Source organism: Oncorhynchus keta, chromosome 1, assembly GCF_023373465.1.
Source record: "Oncorhynchus keta strain PuntledgeMale-10-30-2019 chromosome 1, Oket_V2, whole genome shotgun sequence".
Lineage (NCBI taxonomy): Eukaryota > Metazoa > Chordata > Actinopteri > Salmoniformes > Salmonidae > Oncorhynchus > Oncorhynchus keta.
Window position 1 is genome coordinate 41297365 of NC_068421.1, and position 13853 is coordinate 41311217.

Sequence of the window (13853 nt, forward strand, 5' to 3'; positions counted from 1 at the left end):
GTGATAATGGTTTACAGACATGCTGAACAATGTACCTAGAATCTTGGAGCCCCAACTTCCTGTTTCTACTTTCTGTCTGTTAATGTCACTGTCACCTACACCCTGAGTAGATACACTATATGTACAAAAATATGTAGACACCCCTTCAAATTAGTGGATTTGGCCATTTCAGCCCCACCCGTTGCTGACAGGTGTATAAAATGAGCACACAGCCATGCAATCTCCATAGACAAACATTGGCAGTAGAATGGCCTTACTTAAGAGCTCAGTGACTTTCAACGTGGCACCGTCATAGGATACCACCTTTCCAACAAGTCAGGTTGTCAAATTGCTGCCCCGCTAGAGCTGCCCCTGCCAACTGTAAGTGCTGTTATTGTGAAGTGCAAACATCTAGGAGCAACAATGGCTTAGCAGCATAGTGGTAGGCCACACAAGCTCACAGAACGGGACCACCGCATGCTGAAGTGTGTAGCGTGTAAAAATCGTCTGTCCTCGGTTGCAACACTCACGACCGAGTTCCAAACTGCCTCTGGAAGCAACGTCAGCACAAGAACTGTTCGTCAGGAGCTTCAGGAAACAAGTTTCTATGGCTGTGCAGCTGCACACAAGCCTAAGATCACTATGCACAATGCCAAGCGTCGGCTGGAGTGATGTAAAGCTCTCCGCAATTGGACTCTGGAGCAGTGGAAACGCGTTCTCTGGAGTGATCTGGATTTTGTGGATGCCAGGAGAACGCTACCTGCCCCAATGCATATAGTGCCAACTGTAAAGTTTGCTGGAGGAGGAATAATGGTCTGGGGCTGTTTTTCATAGTTCTGGCTAGGCCCCTTAGTTCCAGTGAAGGCAAATATTAACGTTACAGCATACAATGACATTCTAGATGATTCTGTGCTTCCAACTTTGTGGCAACAGTTTGGGGAAGGCCCTTTACTGTTTCAGCATTACAATGCCCCCGTGCACAAAGCGAGGTCTATACAGAAATGGTTTGTCGAGATTGGTGTGGAAGAACTTGACTGGCCTGCACAGAGCCCCGACATCAAACCCATCGAACACCTTTGGGATGAATTGGAATGCCGACTGCGAGCCAGGCCTAATCGCCCAACATCAGTGCCTTGTGGCTGAATGGAAGTAAGTCCCTGCAGCAATGTTCCAACATCTAGTGGAAAGCCTTCCCAGAGAGTGGAGGCTGTTTATAGCAACTCCCTATTAATCCATCATTTTGGAATGGAATGTTTGACGAGCAGGTGTCCACATAACCTTTGGTCATTTAGTGTGTTTACTGACCAGATCATATGTATTATGTCAGACGTTGCTTGTAGCCTACAGTAAAAACAATACTTGGGTAAATCGCACCTGTACTCCGCACTCCAGAACACCTTGTGGCGCGGCGCTGATGAAAATATGGTTGTTGTTGACTGTCAGACACCACAGAAGAAGAAGGATCTGTTTCAGGAAGTTGTAACAGAATAATTATGTGGCTAACGTTGTCGTTGGTGAAATACTTTTTGTGATGATTAATTCAAACGTTAACTTTGTGGGCAATGCATGAACATTCACACAGCTTACAATATGGCTAATATAGCAAGGACCGGAGACATTATCCATTTAAACGTTGGAGGAAAAAGGTGAGGACTGGCATTACTTTGAATAGTTAGCTACCGCCTGCTAGCTATTGTTGTTGGGTGAATGCTAGCTAGCTATGTAAAAGTTGCTGTCTGGCTAGCTAACTAAATATTTTTGGTAATCAAATAACGTTAGTAACATTGTCTTAAGTTAGCAAACGAACTACTGTTAGTTAGATATTTTTCAAGCTAAACCTTACTACGTCTCTGACAGTAACGTTAACGTTAGCAACTACTGACTTCACAGTGCAGCCGGAAGTGTAAAGCTAGCTAGCTCGGTAATGTTAGCTTGCTAGCTTTTCAATGGATTTGAACTTGATCAAACTTGAGTCTGTGTGTATGCTCATTTGAGTGATCATGTTGTTTCAGGTTCAGCACCTCCAGACAGACATTGACATGGGTCCCAGACTCCTTTTTCTCAAGGTAGGTAAACTCTTTATTTTGAGACCTAGGCCAATGCCTTTTATTAAATTCACAAGTTTCTTCATAATGACCCACTCCAACTCATTAATTACCGACCCATAGAGATGGCATGTGGTCATTTGCTGTAGCTCAGTACGGTCTAACTAGTGAGATGTGTTGTCTCTGCCAGTCTTCTAAGTGGGAGGATCTCAACCTTGAAGGATGAAACTGGAGCGGTAAGTTGACTGAAATCGATTTTTTAAAAACTAGGCTATGTGTATATAAACCTATTTGATATTGGCAACCACTTAGGCCTACTTATAACATATTTGTAATGTGCTGCTGACCTTTATCTCCCACAGATCTTCATAGATCGGGACCCATCTCTCTTTACTCCTATACTGAACTTCCTGCGTACCAAAGAGTTGTTTCCCAGGTGCTGATTCCTTTGTTTACATTTGTTTACAATTAGAGTAAAAATAATAAAATAATAAAAATAATCTATACAGCCTTGACGGCAGGTTGTTTTCCAAATTAGATTTCTTAATCTTTCTTTTTAGGTCTATAAATGTGCACCTGCTCATGCATGAAGCGGAGTTCTATGGAATCACTCCGTTGGGTAAGAAAGTAGCCAGTAGCTAGTCCAATACAGCTGTGAATGAGAGTCTTTTTTTGTGTGTGTGTTCTTGTCTGTACCTTGGTTACTTTTTTTTTCTCTTCCTCAGTGCGTAAGCTGCAGCTTTGTGACGAACTGGACCGATCTTCCTGTGGAAACGTGCTCTTCAATGGCTATCTGCCGCCTCCAGGTAGATTTGATTCACTTCAAGGACAGTCAAAGTGTGTGTTTTAATAAGTTTGATTTCCTGATCGTCTCCTCTTGTTCACCAGTATACCCAGCGAAGCGGAGAAACCGTCACAGTGTGGCGGGACCTCAGTATATGGTGGGCTGTGCCTTGCCCATGGAGAGGGCTCCAGTGAGACGCAGCAACACCATGCCACCCAACCTGGGCAACGCGGGCATACTGGGTAAAGCAACGATTGAGGAGAGGATAAGTGGTGGTAAGGCCTCAGAATCACATGCACATTTAACATACGCATACACATTTTACAAGCATTTCTCTACACCTGCAATATTATCTGCTAAATATGTGTATGTGACCAATAAAATGTCATTTGAAAAGGTGCAGCAAAATGTTTATGTGGTAGTTTCCTCAATAGTGCAGTACAATGAGAGTCAAGTAAAAAAATAACTAATAGAAGAGGTAGTATGCATTAGGGACGTGACAAATGTTTCAACTTGCCTCTAGGGGGGTACTGTTGATTTTTTTTATTTGTTTAATAGCAACATTATTCTGCATGACAGCTAGGGCTGGTCAATGAAGTTTCATCTCCCGCAGTCATATACAGTGGCAAGAAAAAAGTATGTGAACCCTTTGGAATTACCTGGATTTCCGCATAAATTGGTCATCAAATGTGATCTGATCTTTATCTAAGTCACAACAATAGACAAACATAGTGTGCTTAAACTAATAACACAGAAATTATTGTATTTTTCCTGTCTATAGTGAATACATCATTTAAACATTCAGTGTAGGTTGGAAAAAGTATGTGAACCCCTAGGCTAATGACTTCTCCAGAAGCTAATTGGAGCCAGGAGTCAGCTAACCTGGAGTCTAATCAATGAGACGAGATCAGAGATGTTGGTTAGAGCTGCCTTGCCCTATTAAAAAAAACACTCACAAAATTTGAGTTTGCTGTTCAAAAGAAGCATTGCCTGATGTGAGCTATGCCTCGGAACAAAAGAGATCTCAGACGACCTAAGATTAAGAATTGTTGACTTGCACAAAGTTGGAAAGGGTGACAAAAGTATCTCTAAAAGCCTTGATGTTCATCAGTCCACAGTAAGTCAAAATGTCTATAAATTAGTTACAGCACTGTTGCTAATTGCCCTAGAAGTGGTCATCCTGCAATGATGCCTACAAGAGCTAGGCACAGAATGCTCAATGAGGTTTAAGAAGACTCCTAGAGTGTCAGTTAAAGACTTACAGAAATCTCTGGAACATTCTAACATCTCTGTTGACAAGTCTACAATACGTAAAACACAGCACAAGAAGCCACTGATGTCCAAAAAAAACATTGCTGCAAGTCTGAAGTTTGCAAAAGTATACCTGGAAGTTCCACAGCGCTACTGGCAAAATATTCTGTGGACAGATGAAACTACAGTTGAGCTGTTTGGAAGGAACATACAACACTACGTGTGGAGGAAGAAAGGCACAGCACATCAACATCAAAACCTCATTCTAACTGTAAAGTATGGTGGAGGGAGCATCATGGTTTGGAGCTGTTTTGCTCCCTCCGGGCCTGGACAGCTTGCTATCATCGACAGAAAAATGAATTTCCAAGTTTATCAAGACATTTTGCAGGAGAATGTAAGGCTATCTGTCTGCCAATTGAAGCGCAACAGATGTTGGGTGATACAACGACCCAAAACACAGAAGTAAATCAACAACAGAATGGCTTCAACAGAAGAAAATACGCCTTCTGGAGTGCCCGGTCAGATTCCTGACCTAAACCCGATTTTGAGATGCTGTGGCATGACCTCGAGAGAGGTTCACACCAGACATCCCAAGAATATTGTTGAGCTGAAACAGTTTTGTAAGGAGGAATGGTCCAAAATTCCTCCTGACCGTTGTGCAGGTCTGATCCGCAATTACGGAAAACGTTTGGTTGAGGTTATTGCTGCCAAAGGAGGGTCAACCAGTGTGAACCCTTGGATTCAATAATACTTTTTCCACTCTGCACTGTGAATGTTTACATGGGGTGTTCAATAAAGACATGAAAACATGTCATTATTTTTAAGCAGACTCTTTGTCTATTGTTGTGACCTAGATGAAGATCAGATCAAATTTTATGACCAATTTATGCAGAAATACAGGTATTTCCAAAGGGTTCACATACTTTTTCTTGCCACTGTACCCTTGAAAGCGCCTTGGCTATGGCATGTTTTTATGTCTGAGTACACGACGGCTTTGCCGACACAACCTTCTCTGGAGATCGTTTCGAAGCGCCACTGAATGGGCATTTTACTGGTCTGTAAAGGAATGCCACTTCTTGAAGCGGGACTAATGTCCATCGCTAGGCGACCAGAACTGTCAATCAAATAATCGAGCAGACCACTCTCCAAAAAAAAGTACTTTAAAGTTTTTTTTAAAATACCGTGACTTACCAAGACGTTTAGTAGATAGAAAATACTTCTTCCTCTAGGAATCTACTCCTAACATTCAGTATTAGGCTAAATTAATTCAGGATTTCGTTCATTTAGACCGTAAGCAGGCTATATAAAGTTGAAACCCCTGCGGCTGGTAAAAGTTTGAGTAGCCAGTAGCCTACTAAATGAATACAGGCTATTTTTGCAGCCTATAGCCAATTTGATTTTGGGAATTGTATATCTAAGTTTCAATTAAACTATTTCGTTATCTAAACAATATTTAATAGAATGGCGTTTTATGTCGGCTATAGGCTTTCATTAGGTAATTAGAAGGCTCTTTTTCAAAGCAATTTGGGTTGTCAATGTTTTGCATCGTGTAAATAAGAAGAGGCCTATTGCTCTTAATTCATGGCATGGTTTCCTTTTATCCTAAAGTTGAATAGAGATGCAGTCAAATTCATTCATGCAGGGAAGGGGAATGGCCTAGTAGCCTACTACTCTGGAGTCATAAAAAACAATGAACTAAATTGATGTTATTTGGCGGGTCACGGATCAGCTCTCTTAATAATTATATGTGGGTGGGGTTGCAGAGAAAAATCTGTCCTGTTGCTGGATATGGGGTGGGGCTCGGAATTGATATGGCTGGCGCGGGGTGAGTGTGTCTCCGAAGAACTGACCCGTGCGGGTCTGTGTTTATGTATAAGGGGTTGGATGTGTGGGGCGTTGGTGCAAACAGTCTCCAAGGTGCAGGTCTGTGTAAGGTGAGCACTAGGGCTAGAGTGAACCGTCCGTGACTCAGACCGTGACGATCTTTCGGGCCAGTATTTTGACATTCTATTTAGCTTCAATATATATATTTATTTATATTTAGCTTCAATCAATATGTCTTGTCTGGTTGCAATGGATTGAAAGTAAAAGCTCTAACCTGGAGCCATTTATTTGTTAAGGGAATATTATCAACCTGGAGGGTTCACCTTCACCCACGCCTGTTCCTCTTTCCCTTCCGACACAGCTCAGCTTGCAGACCCAGGCATGGTCCGCATCATCTGTGGCCACCACAACTGGATCGCTGTGGCTTATGCCCAGTTTGTTGTTTGCTACCGGTAAGAACACAGGACTTCCGTGTACGATATCACAGCGTCGTATGAATCATTATTTTATTTTGGGGGGTAAGGACCGTCGAGGGTGTTAAACTGTGCCGTCCATCAGAGTGAAGGAGTCTACGGGCTGGCAGCAAGTGTTCACCAGTCCCCGCCTGGACTGGGTGATTGACAGGGTGGCACTCAACGCCAAGGTGATGGGCGGCTCCCTGGGAGACAACGACAAGATGGTGGCCGTGGCCTCGGGCACAGAGATCATCCTCTGGACTATCTGTCCCGACGGCAACGGCAACGAGATAGGTCAGTCCGCAAACGGATGAACGCACAGTGTTAAAACAAATGTTACGGGTATAGTTTTTATCGCTCAAAATGTTTATTTGTTGACTTGTCGTTTAGTACTTTAAGAGACCACGTCATAGGTAGTTGTGGGGGCTTATTGTAAGGGCCGTGCTAATAGGTCTCCGTTGTACCTGCTTCCCTCCAGGTGTGTTCAGTCTGAATGTCCCCGTGGAGGCTCTCTTCTTCGTGGGGAACCAGCTTATTGCCACCAGCCACACAGGGAAAGTGGGAGTATGGAATGCAGTGACCAAACATTGGCAGGTAAAGTTGTGTCCGTACGTTCTGTAAGAATGTCACGTCAAAAGAGCCTATTATGCGTATTAATAATATATGTGGTCCTGTATGGCTCATTTGCCAACGGCAGGATTGTGGGTTCGATTCCCGGGGCCACCCATACGTAAAATGTATGCACACAGGACTGTAAGTTGTGTTGGCTAAATGGCATATATTATATGTGTTGTACACCATTTAATGTTTTCCTTTTTGTCTTTCCCTTCTCAGAATCAAGATGTCGTTCCCATTAATAGCTATGACACTGCCGGTTCCTTCCTCATTCTAGGCTGTAACAATGGGTCCATATATTATATAGGTAAGGGAAGTCATCTTTTCTACCTATGACGCAATAATGGACAACTATTGAAAGAGTTTTTCTGTGTAGAAGAATGCAGTCACAAGGTGTTTTTGTAGTACATCATTCAGTATAAGTATATGAATACAGTTGCAAAATATAGACCTCTCATGGACGTGTTCTTGTCAACAGATGTTCAGAAGTTTCCATTGAGGATGAAGGACAATGACCTCCTAGTGACAGAGTTGTACCGCGACCCCACGGAGGACGCTGTCACTGCTCTCAGTGTCTACCTCACGCCCAAAACAAGTATGTCTGCCCGTTTAGAGTTTTTACCTTCACTGAAATTAATAGCTTTTTTCTGTATGTTTTTAAGGATTAGCAAGTATCAATTGGTCAATTGTGGTTATTGGAAATAGAAACTTAATGTTGCAAAACAATTATTTTCTGAAAAACTTGTTTGCCATGTTACTTCATTTATGGTCAGCAATGGTAATTTTATAGGCAGCTGGCAGATTTTGAATGGTTCCCGGTGGCGTTTCGCTAACTCTTTACCTAACGTTAACCTTTAAACTAATCTTGACCTTTACCCTAACCTCACATCCCTAACATGAACACTAATTTAAAGTAATCTCTATCCTAATACCTCAACCTTAACCTTTTTGGGTCTTCCCGGCTGACTATCCACTTCCATTTCTTGATATGCACGGTACATAACACCGCATGCATTGTGGCTAAAATAGTGTATGGGATAAAAGTCCCCAATGTGTCGTCAGGCGACAGCGGCAACTGGATTGAGATCGCCTACGGGACCAGCTCGGGCACGGTGCGGGTCATAGTGCAGCACCCGGAGACCGTGGGCTCTGGGCCCCAGCTTTTCCAGACCTTCTCAGTCCACCGTAGCCCCGTCACCAAGATCATGCTCTCTGAGAAGCATCTCATATCAGGTGAGAATGGTTGGCTAGGAGCCTCCACGTTTTAGGGATGATCGTTACTTCGCTGTGTATTCTACCATCTCCGCTTGTGAGCTGTTGGATGTTATGCTTATGAATTAATTTAGATACATGGGGGTTGATTTGATTTTTGTCTTTTCGGATGTCAGCTGACACGGCGATACGTTAAACATTGATGTTGCTGACAGAGAAACGTTGGTCCTCCAAGTTTAGTGCAGAAAATGGGGCCCATCATGCAGATGTCTTTGGGCTAACCCTGTTGTGTCGTCAGTGTGTGCAGACAACAACCACGTGCGGACCTGGACGGTGACTCGCTTCAGGGGCATGATCTCCACCCAGCCAGGCTCCACCCCCCTCACCTCCTTCAAGATCCTCTCTCTGGAGGACATCGACGGCCACGGGGGCTGTGCTGCCGGCACTGAGATAGGTAAGCAGACAGAGGTCAGAGATGCAATGAGAAAAGGACTGTAAGGGTATGTACTGTAAGGGTGCGTGTTCCTCTCTAACAGGTCCGTATGGCGAGCGAGACGACCAGCAGGTGTTTATCCAGAGGGTCGTCCCCGACACAGACAAACTCTACGTGCGCCTCTCGTCCAACGGGAAGAGGGTGTGCGAGGTGCGCTCTGTGGACGGCACCTCCATCACCTCCTTCATGGTGCACGAGTGCGAGGGGTCCAGCCGCATCGGCTCACGTCCCCGCCGCTACCTCTTCGGTGGCCACGCCAACGGTAGCATCCAGATGTGGGACCTGACCACCGCCATGGAGATCGCAGGGAAAGTGGACATCAGGGGTAAGACAACCTCCGCTCTACAACACGTGGCTTTTTTTTCGTTGTGTCGACTGGTTTGCTTAAGGGATGTGTCCTAGAAGTTGAGTTGAGGCCTCTGACTGTCTGTCTGGTTGTCCCTCAGCGCTGGGCGGCCCCACAGAGGAGGAGCTCCTGGAGCTGCTGGACCAGTGTGACCTGGCTCTGACCCGTACGCCCGACATGAGTCCCGCTGCCTCCTTCACCCACTCCTCCACCCCCCGAGCCTCCACCTCCAGGTACACCAGCCACCATTGCCAACTGCCCATGTAATCACGCACCTGCTACATGACCCATACAGCTGCGTATATTAACCCACTGATGCTATCCTTTTTGCAAGTGCACATGTTCAGGGCATAAAATGAACACCCACCAAAATGCGAGTAGCTTTAGTTTGGGGGGTGGTCAATTTGCAGGGCTCTACAGTGTGAGCGTTGCATTCGCATTTGTGAATAAAAATAGAATCAAAAGTAAAGTATGAGAGTATGCGAAAAATGCTGAAGTAGGTGCCTTCAAAGTATAGTGTTTCTAATTGCACAAAGGAATACAAATCCCACCTCACGCAGCAACAGCTTTGCGCAATGTAAGTGAACCCCTGATAGATTCATTTTTTGGAGGCACAGGCATAAAAGTTGGTCTAATTTACTCAAGTCAGCAAAGTGAGACTTTGTCCTGGTGTTTCTTGGCTATTTACATTTTTCAATGTTTGTTTGAATCTGCTGCTTCAACTGATAGTGAAGAGACGCTGTAGACTATGTCTACTACGAGTCACATCCCAAATCTTACAGACGCATGGCATGACTCGAGTAGCCTCGTTACCACGGTAACCGTCCGCCCTTAAAAGGGGCAGCTGAACATCGTCTCATCTGATATTTTGGTTTAAAAGAAAAAATTGAATGAAGCAATATACCACATTACTTCTTACTAATACATTTTTTTGTTTTAGAACAATTCCAGAGATTGTAATTATGGCAAATGTTTTTGGGCTGGTAAAAAAAAATCTGAGTGGTAATTTAAAAATAAAATCTACCTGCCACAGTGGCTGGTGGAACAAAATGTACATTTTAGACCATGATCATATTCTCTCTGTTTCTTGTCTCTGCAGTTTGCAGTCCCAGCTGAGTGAGAGCTCCAGAGAGCGTGGGACCAGAGGAGGTGTGAGCAGCTCGGGTCCCTTCTCTGGTAACCTGCCCCGCCAGGCCCCTCCGGTGCCCCTCACCAAGCCCCGGGACATGGCTCTCTCCATGGCGGGGTTGGGCATCCAGCCCCACCACCTGGGTCTGAGCCAGGCCTCCCTCAGCAGCAGTGGCAGCCCCCGGCCCGGCCGCACCGTCCTCCAGGACAGAGACCGGGACGCTGGCATGGGGTCTCTTCGCAGGGGTAGTTTTGTTGAGCGTTGTCAGGAGCTTGCCAAGGTCTCTGACTCTGCAGGAGGGGCGGAAGGGGGAACGCGGCGCAGCCTGGCTGTATGCTCGGAGTTGGAGGCTAGACTGGGCCTACGGACCCCCGCTTCTTTCTCCAGCCCCCCTGCAGCCTCCCCAACTTCATCGCCGCGCCGGCCGCAGCCCATCTCACCCAGCCCTGCCCCTGCTACAATCGTCAGTCCAACCCGCTCCCAGACCCCCGTGTCGCCTCGTCGAGCTGACACCTCCCCTACTACAGAAGTCCCACCCCCTGAGGCTGCAGCAGCCACTCCAGAGAGCTCCTCCCCTGTGCCCCCCACCAGTTCTAAACCCCCTATGAATGAGACCAGCTTCTGACTGGCTCGGTGATGTCTGAGTGAGTGGACTAACAATGGACGCTTTTGGTGTTTCTGAGCATGTGTGGTTTAGTGACGGCACCTATTGTCACATTTATGGACATTTCTTATCAAGGACACATATCAAATGTCATTCCTCTGTTTTCAAAAGATTCACATACAACATATATCCAAACTGTCAATGTGTTGATGATACACATTGTAAATCTAGCCATGTATACAGTTGTTCGGTTGCATTTGGTAGAGCAGTCCATTTCATTAAATTACACTGAACAAAAATAGAAATGCAACAATTTCAAAGATTTTACTGCGTTACAGTTCATATAAGGAAATCAGTCAATTGAAATGAAATCATTAGGCCCTAATCTATGTATTTCACATAGCTGGGAATACACATATGCATCTGTTTGTCACAGATACCTTAAACATTTTTGTAGTGTGGTCAGAAAACCAGTGAGTATCTGGTGTGACCACCATTTATTTGCCTTATGCAGCACAATACATCTCCTTCACATAGAGTTGATCAGGCTGTTGATTGTGGCCTGTGGAATGTTGTCCCACTCCGCTTCAATAGCTGTGCGAAGTCGCTGGATATCGGCAGGAACTGGAACACGCTGTTGTACAAAATCGATCCAGAGCATCCCAAACATGCTCAATGAGTGACATGTCTGAGAATACAAGTCATGGAAGAACTGGGACATTTTGTGTACAGGTCCTTGCAACACGGGTCAGTGTATTATGCTGAAACATGAGGTGATGGCGGCAGATGAATGGCATGACAATGGGCCTCAGGATCTCGTCACGGTGTCTCTGTGCATCCGTGGAGGCTGGTGGGCTCATAGTAATGGTTGGAATGGAATAAATGGAACTTTGTATATAACAAATCAAATATATGGAAACCACATGTTTGACTCCGTTCCATTTCTATCATTCCAGCCATTACAATGCGTCCGTCCTCCTGTAGCTACTCCCACCAGCCTCCATTGCCGTGCACTCAAATTGGCATTGATAAAATGCTCTTTTGTTTGTTGTCCGTAGCTTATACCTGCCCATACCGTAACCCCACTGCCACCATGGGGCATGCCTCTAGCCTACACAACGTCCCTGTCTGCCATCTGCCCGGTGCAGTCGAAACCGGGATTCATCTGTGAAGAGCACACTTCTCCAGTGGGGCCATCGAAAGTGAGCATTTGAGATTTTTTTTTTAGGATGAGCACGCAGATTAGCTTCTCTGAGGCAGAAATGGTATTATTCGGTTGTGCAAAACCACAGTTTCATCAGCTGTCCAGGTTGGCTGGCCTGGCCTCTAAACGTTTCTGATATCCTCTACAGGTTTCTCTTTCAGTCTTCCTGCTTTGCACTACGGTTGGCGTTCTGTACCTTAAATGAATCAATAAGCCTACTGCACACGCAGTATCAAATGTAGTGATGATTGTTGACGAAGAATCCGATGGCTAATCTATAGATAAATGATAGACATTTTATCATTCATATGTTTAGTTACATCTGACTAACTTACTGCCATTTTGGATCATTCTTTTTCAAGTCTTCCTCCAGATCACAACCCAGTGCCTCACGTACCTGTGTTTTTATGTTTTTTAATTTATTTTATGGGTTATGACCATTTTACCGAAACTTCGTTACAAGGACAAGCAACTTGATTGTGGAGTGATTCTACCAAACATCGGTAGAGGTCTATCTCTTTGTGCTTTTTCTGAACCATTTGAACACTTAGGTGAATATTTACAAAATATAAACATGTTTTCACATGTTTGTGTATTTAGTGGTTTCTGTCGCAATGTTAACCGGGTTGATTGATATGTCATTGACAACAGCGTAGTTCAATAGCTCAGACGAAGAGGCGTGTTCAAATGTCTCTGTGTTTACTCTCTGTCTTGTCTAATACTTCTTTTTTTTTTGTCTTTCACTTTGGTAGCATTTGTTTTTCCTCTGCAATTCCATGATGTGCCACATAAATGAAGCAGAAAGTCATACTATTAGTCAAACTCTTCCATTTATGTGTGTGTTTGTGTCATTGGTTAAACTGGCACCACCTTGAATGTTTTGTGAAATTGTAAGAAACTCAAAGGTAGGCTTTTAACCCATTATCCTACATATATATATATATATATAGTAACAGTCAAAAGTTTTGATGTCTTTACTATTATTCAACAATGTACAAATAAAGAAAAACCCTGGAATGTGTGTAGGTGTCAACTTTTGACTGGTACTGTGTATGTGTGTATATATATATATATATATACAGTTGAAGTTGGAAGTTTACATACACTTAGGTATGAGTCATTAACTTGTTTTTCAACCACTCCACAAATATCTTGTTAACAAACTATAGTTTTGGCAAGTATGACAAGTAATTTTTCCAACAATTGTTTTCAGATTATTTCACTTATAATTCACTGTATCACAATTCCAGAGGGGCAGAAGTTTACATACACTAAGTTGACTGTGCCTTTAAACAGCTTGCAAAATTCCAGAAAATGATGTCATGGCTTTAGAAGCTTCTGATAGGCTAATTGACATAATTTGAGTCAATTGGAGGTGTACCTGTGGATGCATTTCAAGGCCTACCTTCAAAATCAGTGCCTCTTTGCTTGACATCATGGGAAAATCAAAAGAAATCAGAAAAAATGTGGTTCATCATTGGGAGCAATTTCCAAATGCCTGAAGGTACCACGTTTATCTGTACAAAACAATAATACACAAGTATAAACACCATGGGTCCACGGGACCACACAGCCATCATACCACTCAGGAAGGCGACGCGTTCTGTCTCCTAGAGATGCACTTTTTGCACCAAAGTACGTTCAAATCATTCCCAGGACAAAAACAAAGGACCTTGTGAAAATGCTGGAGGAAACGGGTACAAAAGTATCAATATTCACAGTAAAACGAGTACTATATCGAAATAACTTAAAAGGCCGCTCAGCAAGGAAGAAGCCACTGCTCTAAAAGCGCCATAAAAAAGCCAGACTACAGCTTGCAACTGCACGTGGGGACAAAGATTGTACTTTTTGGAGAAATGTCCTCTGGTCTGATGAAACAAAAATAGAACTGTTTGGCCATAATGACCATCGT

At 44.1% G+C, this 13853-nt stretch overlaps 1 protein-coding gene across 1 annotated transcript; it reads left to right on the forward strand.

Moving 5' to 3' along the window:
• The first annotated feature begins 1424 nt into the window (after nucleotides 1-1424).
• On the forward strand, nucleotides 1425-12749 carry LOC118385475 (SH3KBP1-binding protein 1-like). Its single transcript, XM_035772637.2, has 17 exons — nucleotides 1425-1625; nucleotides 1992-2045; nucleotides 2215-2260; nucleotides 2387-2460; nucleotides 2585-2643; nucleotides 2750-2830; nucleotides 2913-3083; nucleotides 6245-6335; nucleotides 6442-6632; nucleotides 6817-6932; nucleotides 7173-7260; nucleotides 7432-7548; nucleotides 8016-8186; nucleotides 8464-8619; nucleotides 8702-8983; nucleotides 9105-9237; nucleotides 10104-12749. Exons 1-17 carry the CDS (start codon nucleotides 1546-1548, stop codon nucleotides 10756-10758), a joined length of 2565 nt encoding a protein of 854 aa, XP_035628530.1. The 5' UTR covers nucleotides 1425-1545; the 3' UTR covers nucleotides 10759-12749.
• The last annotated feature ends 1104 nt before the right edge of the window (nucleotides 12750-13853 follow it).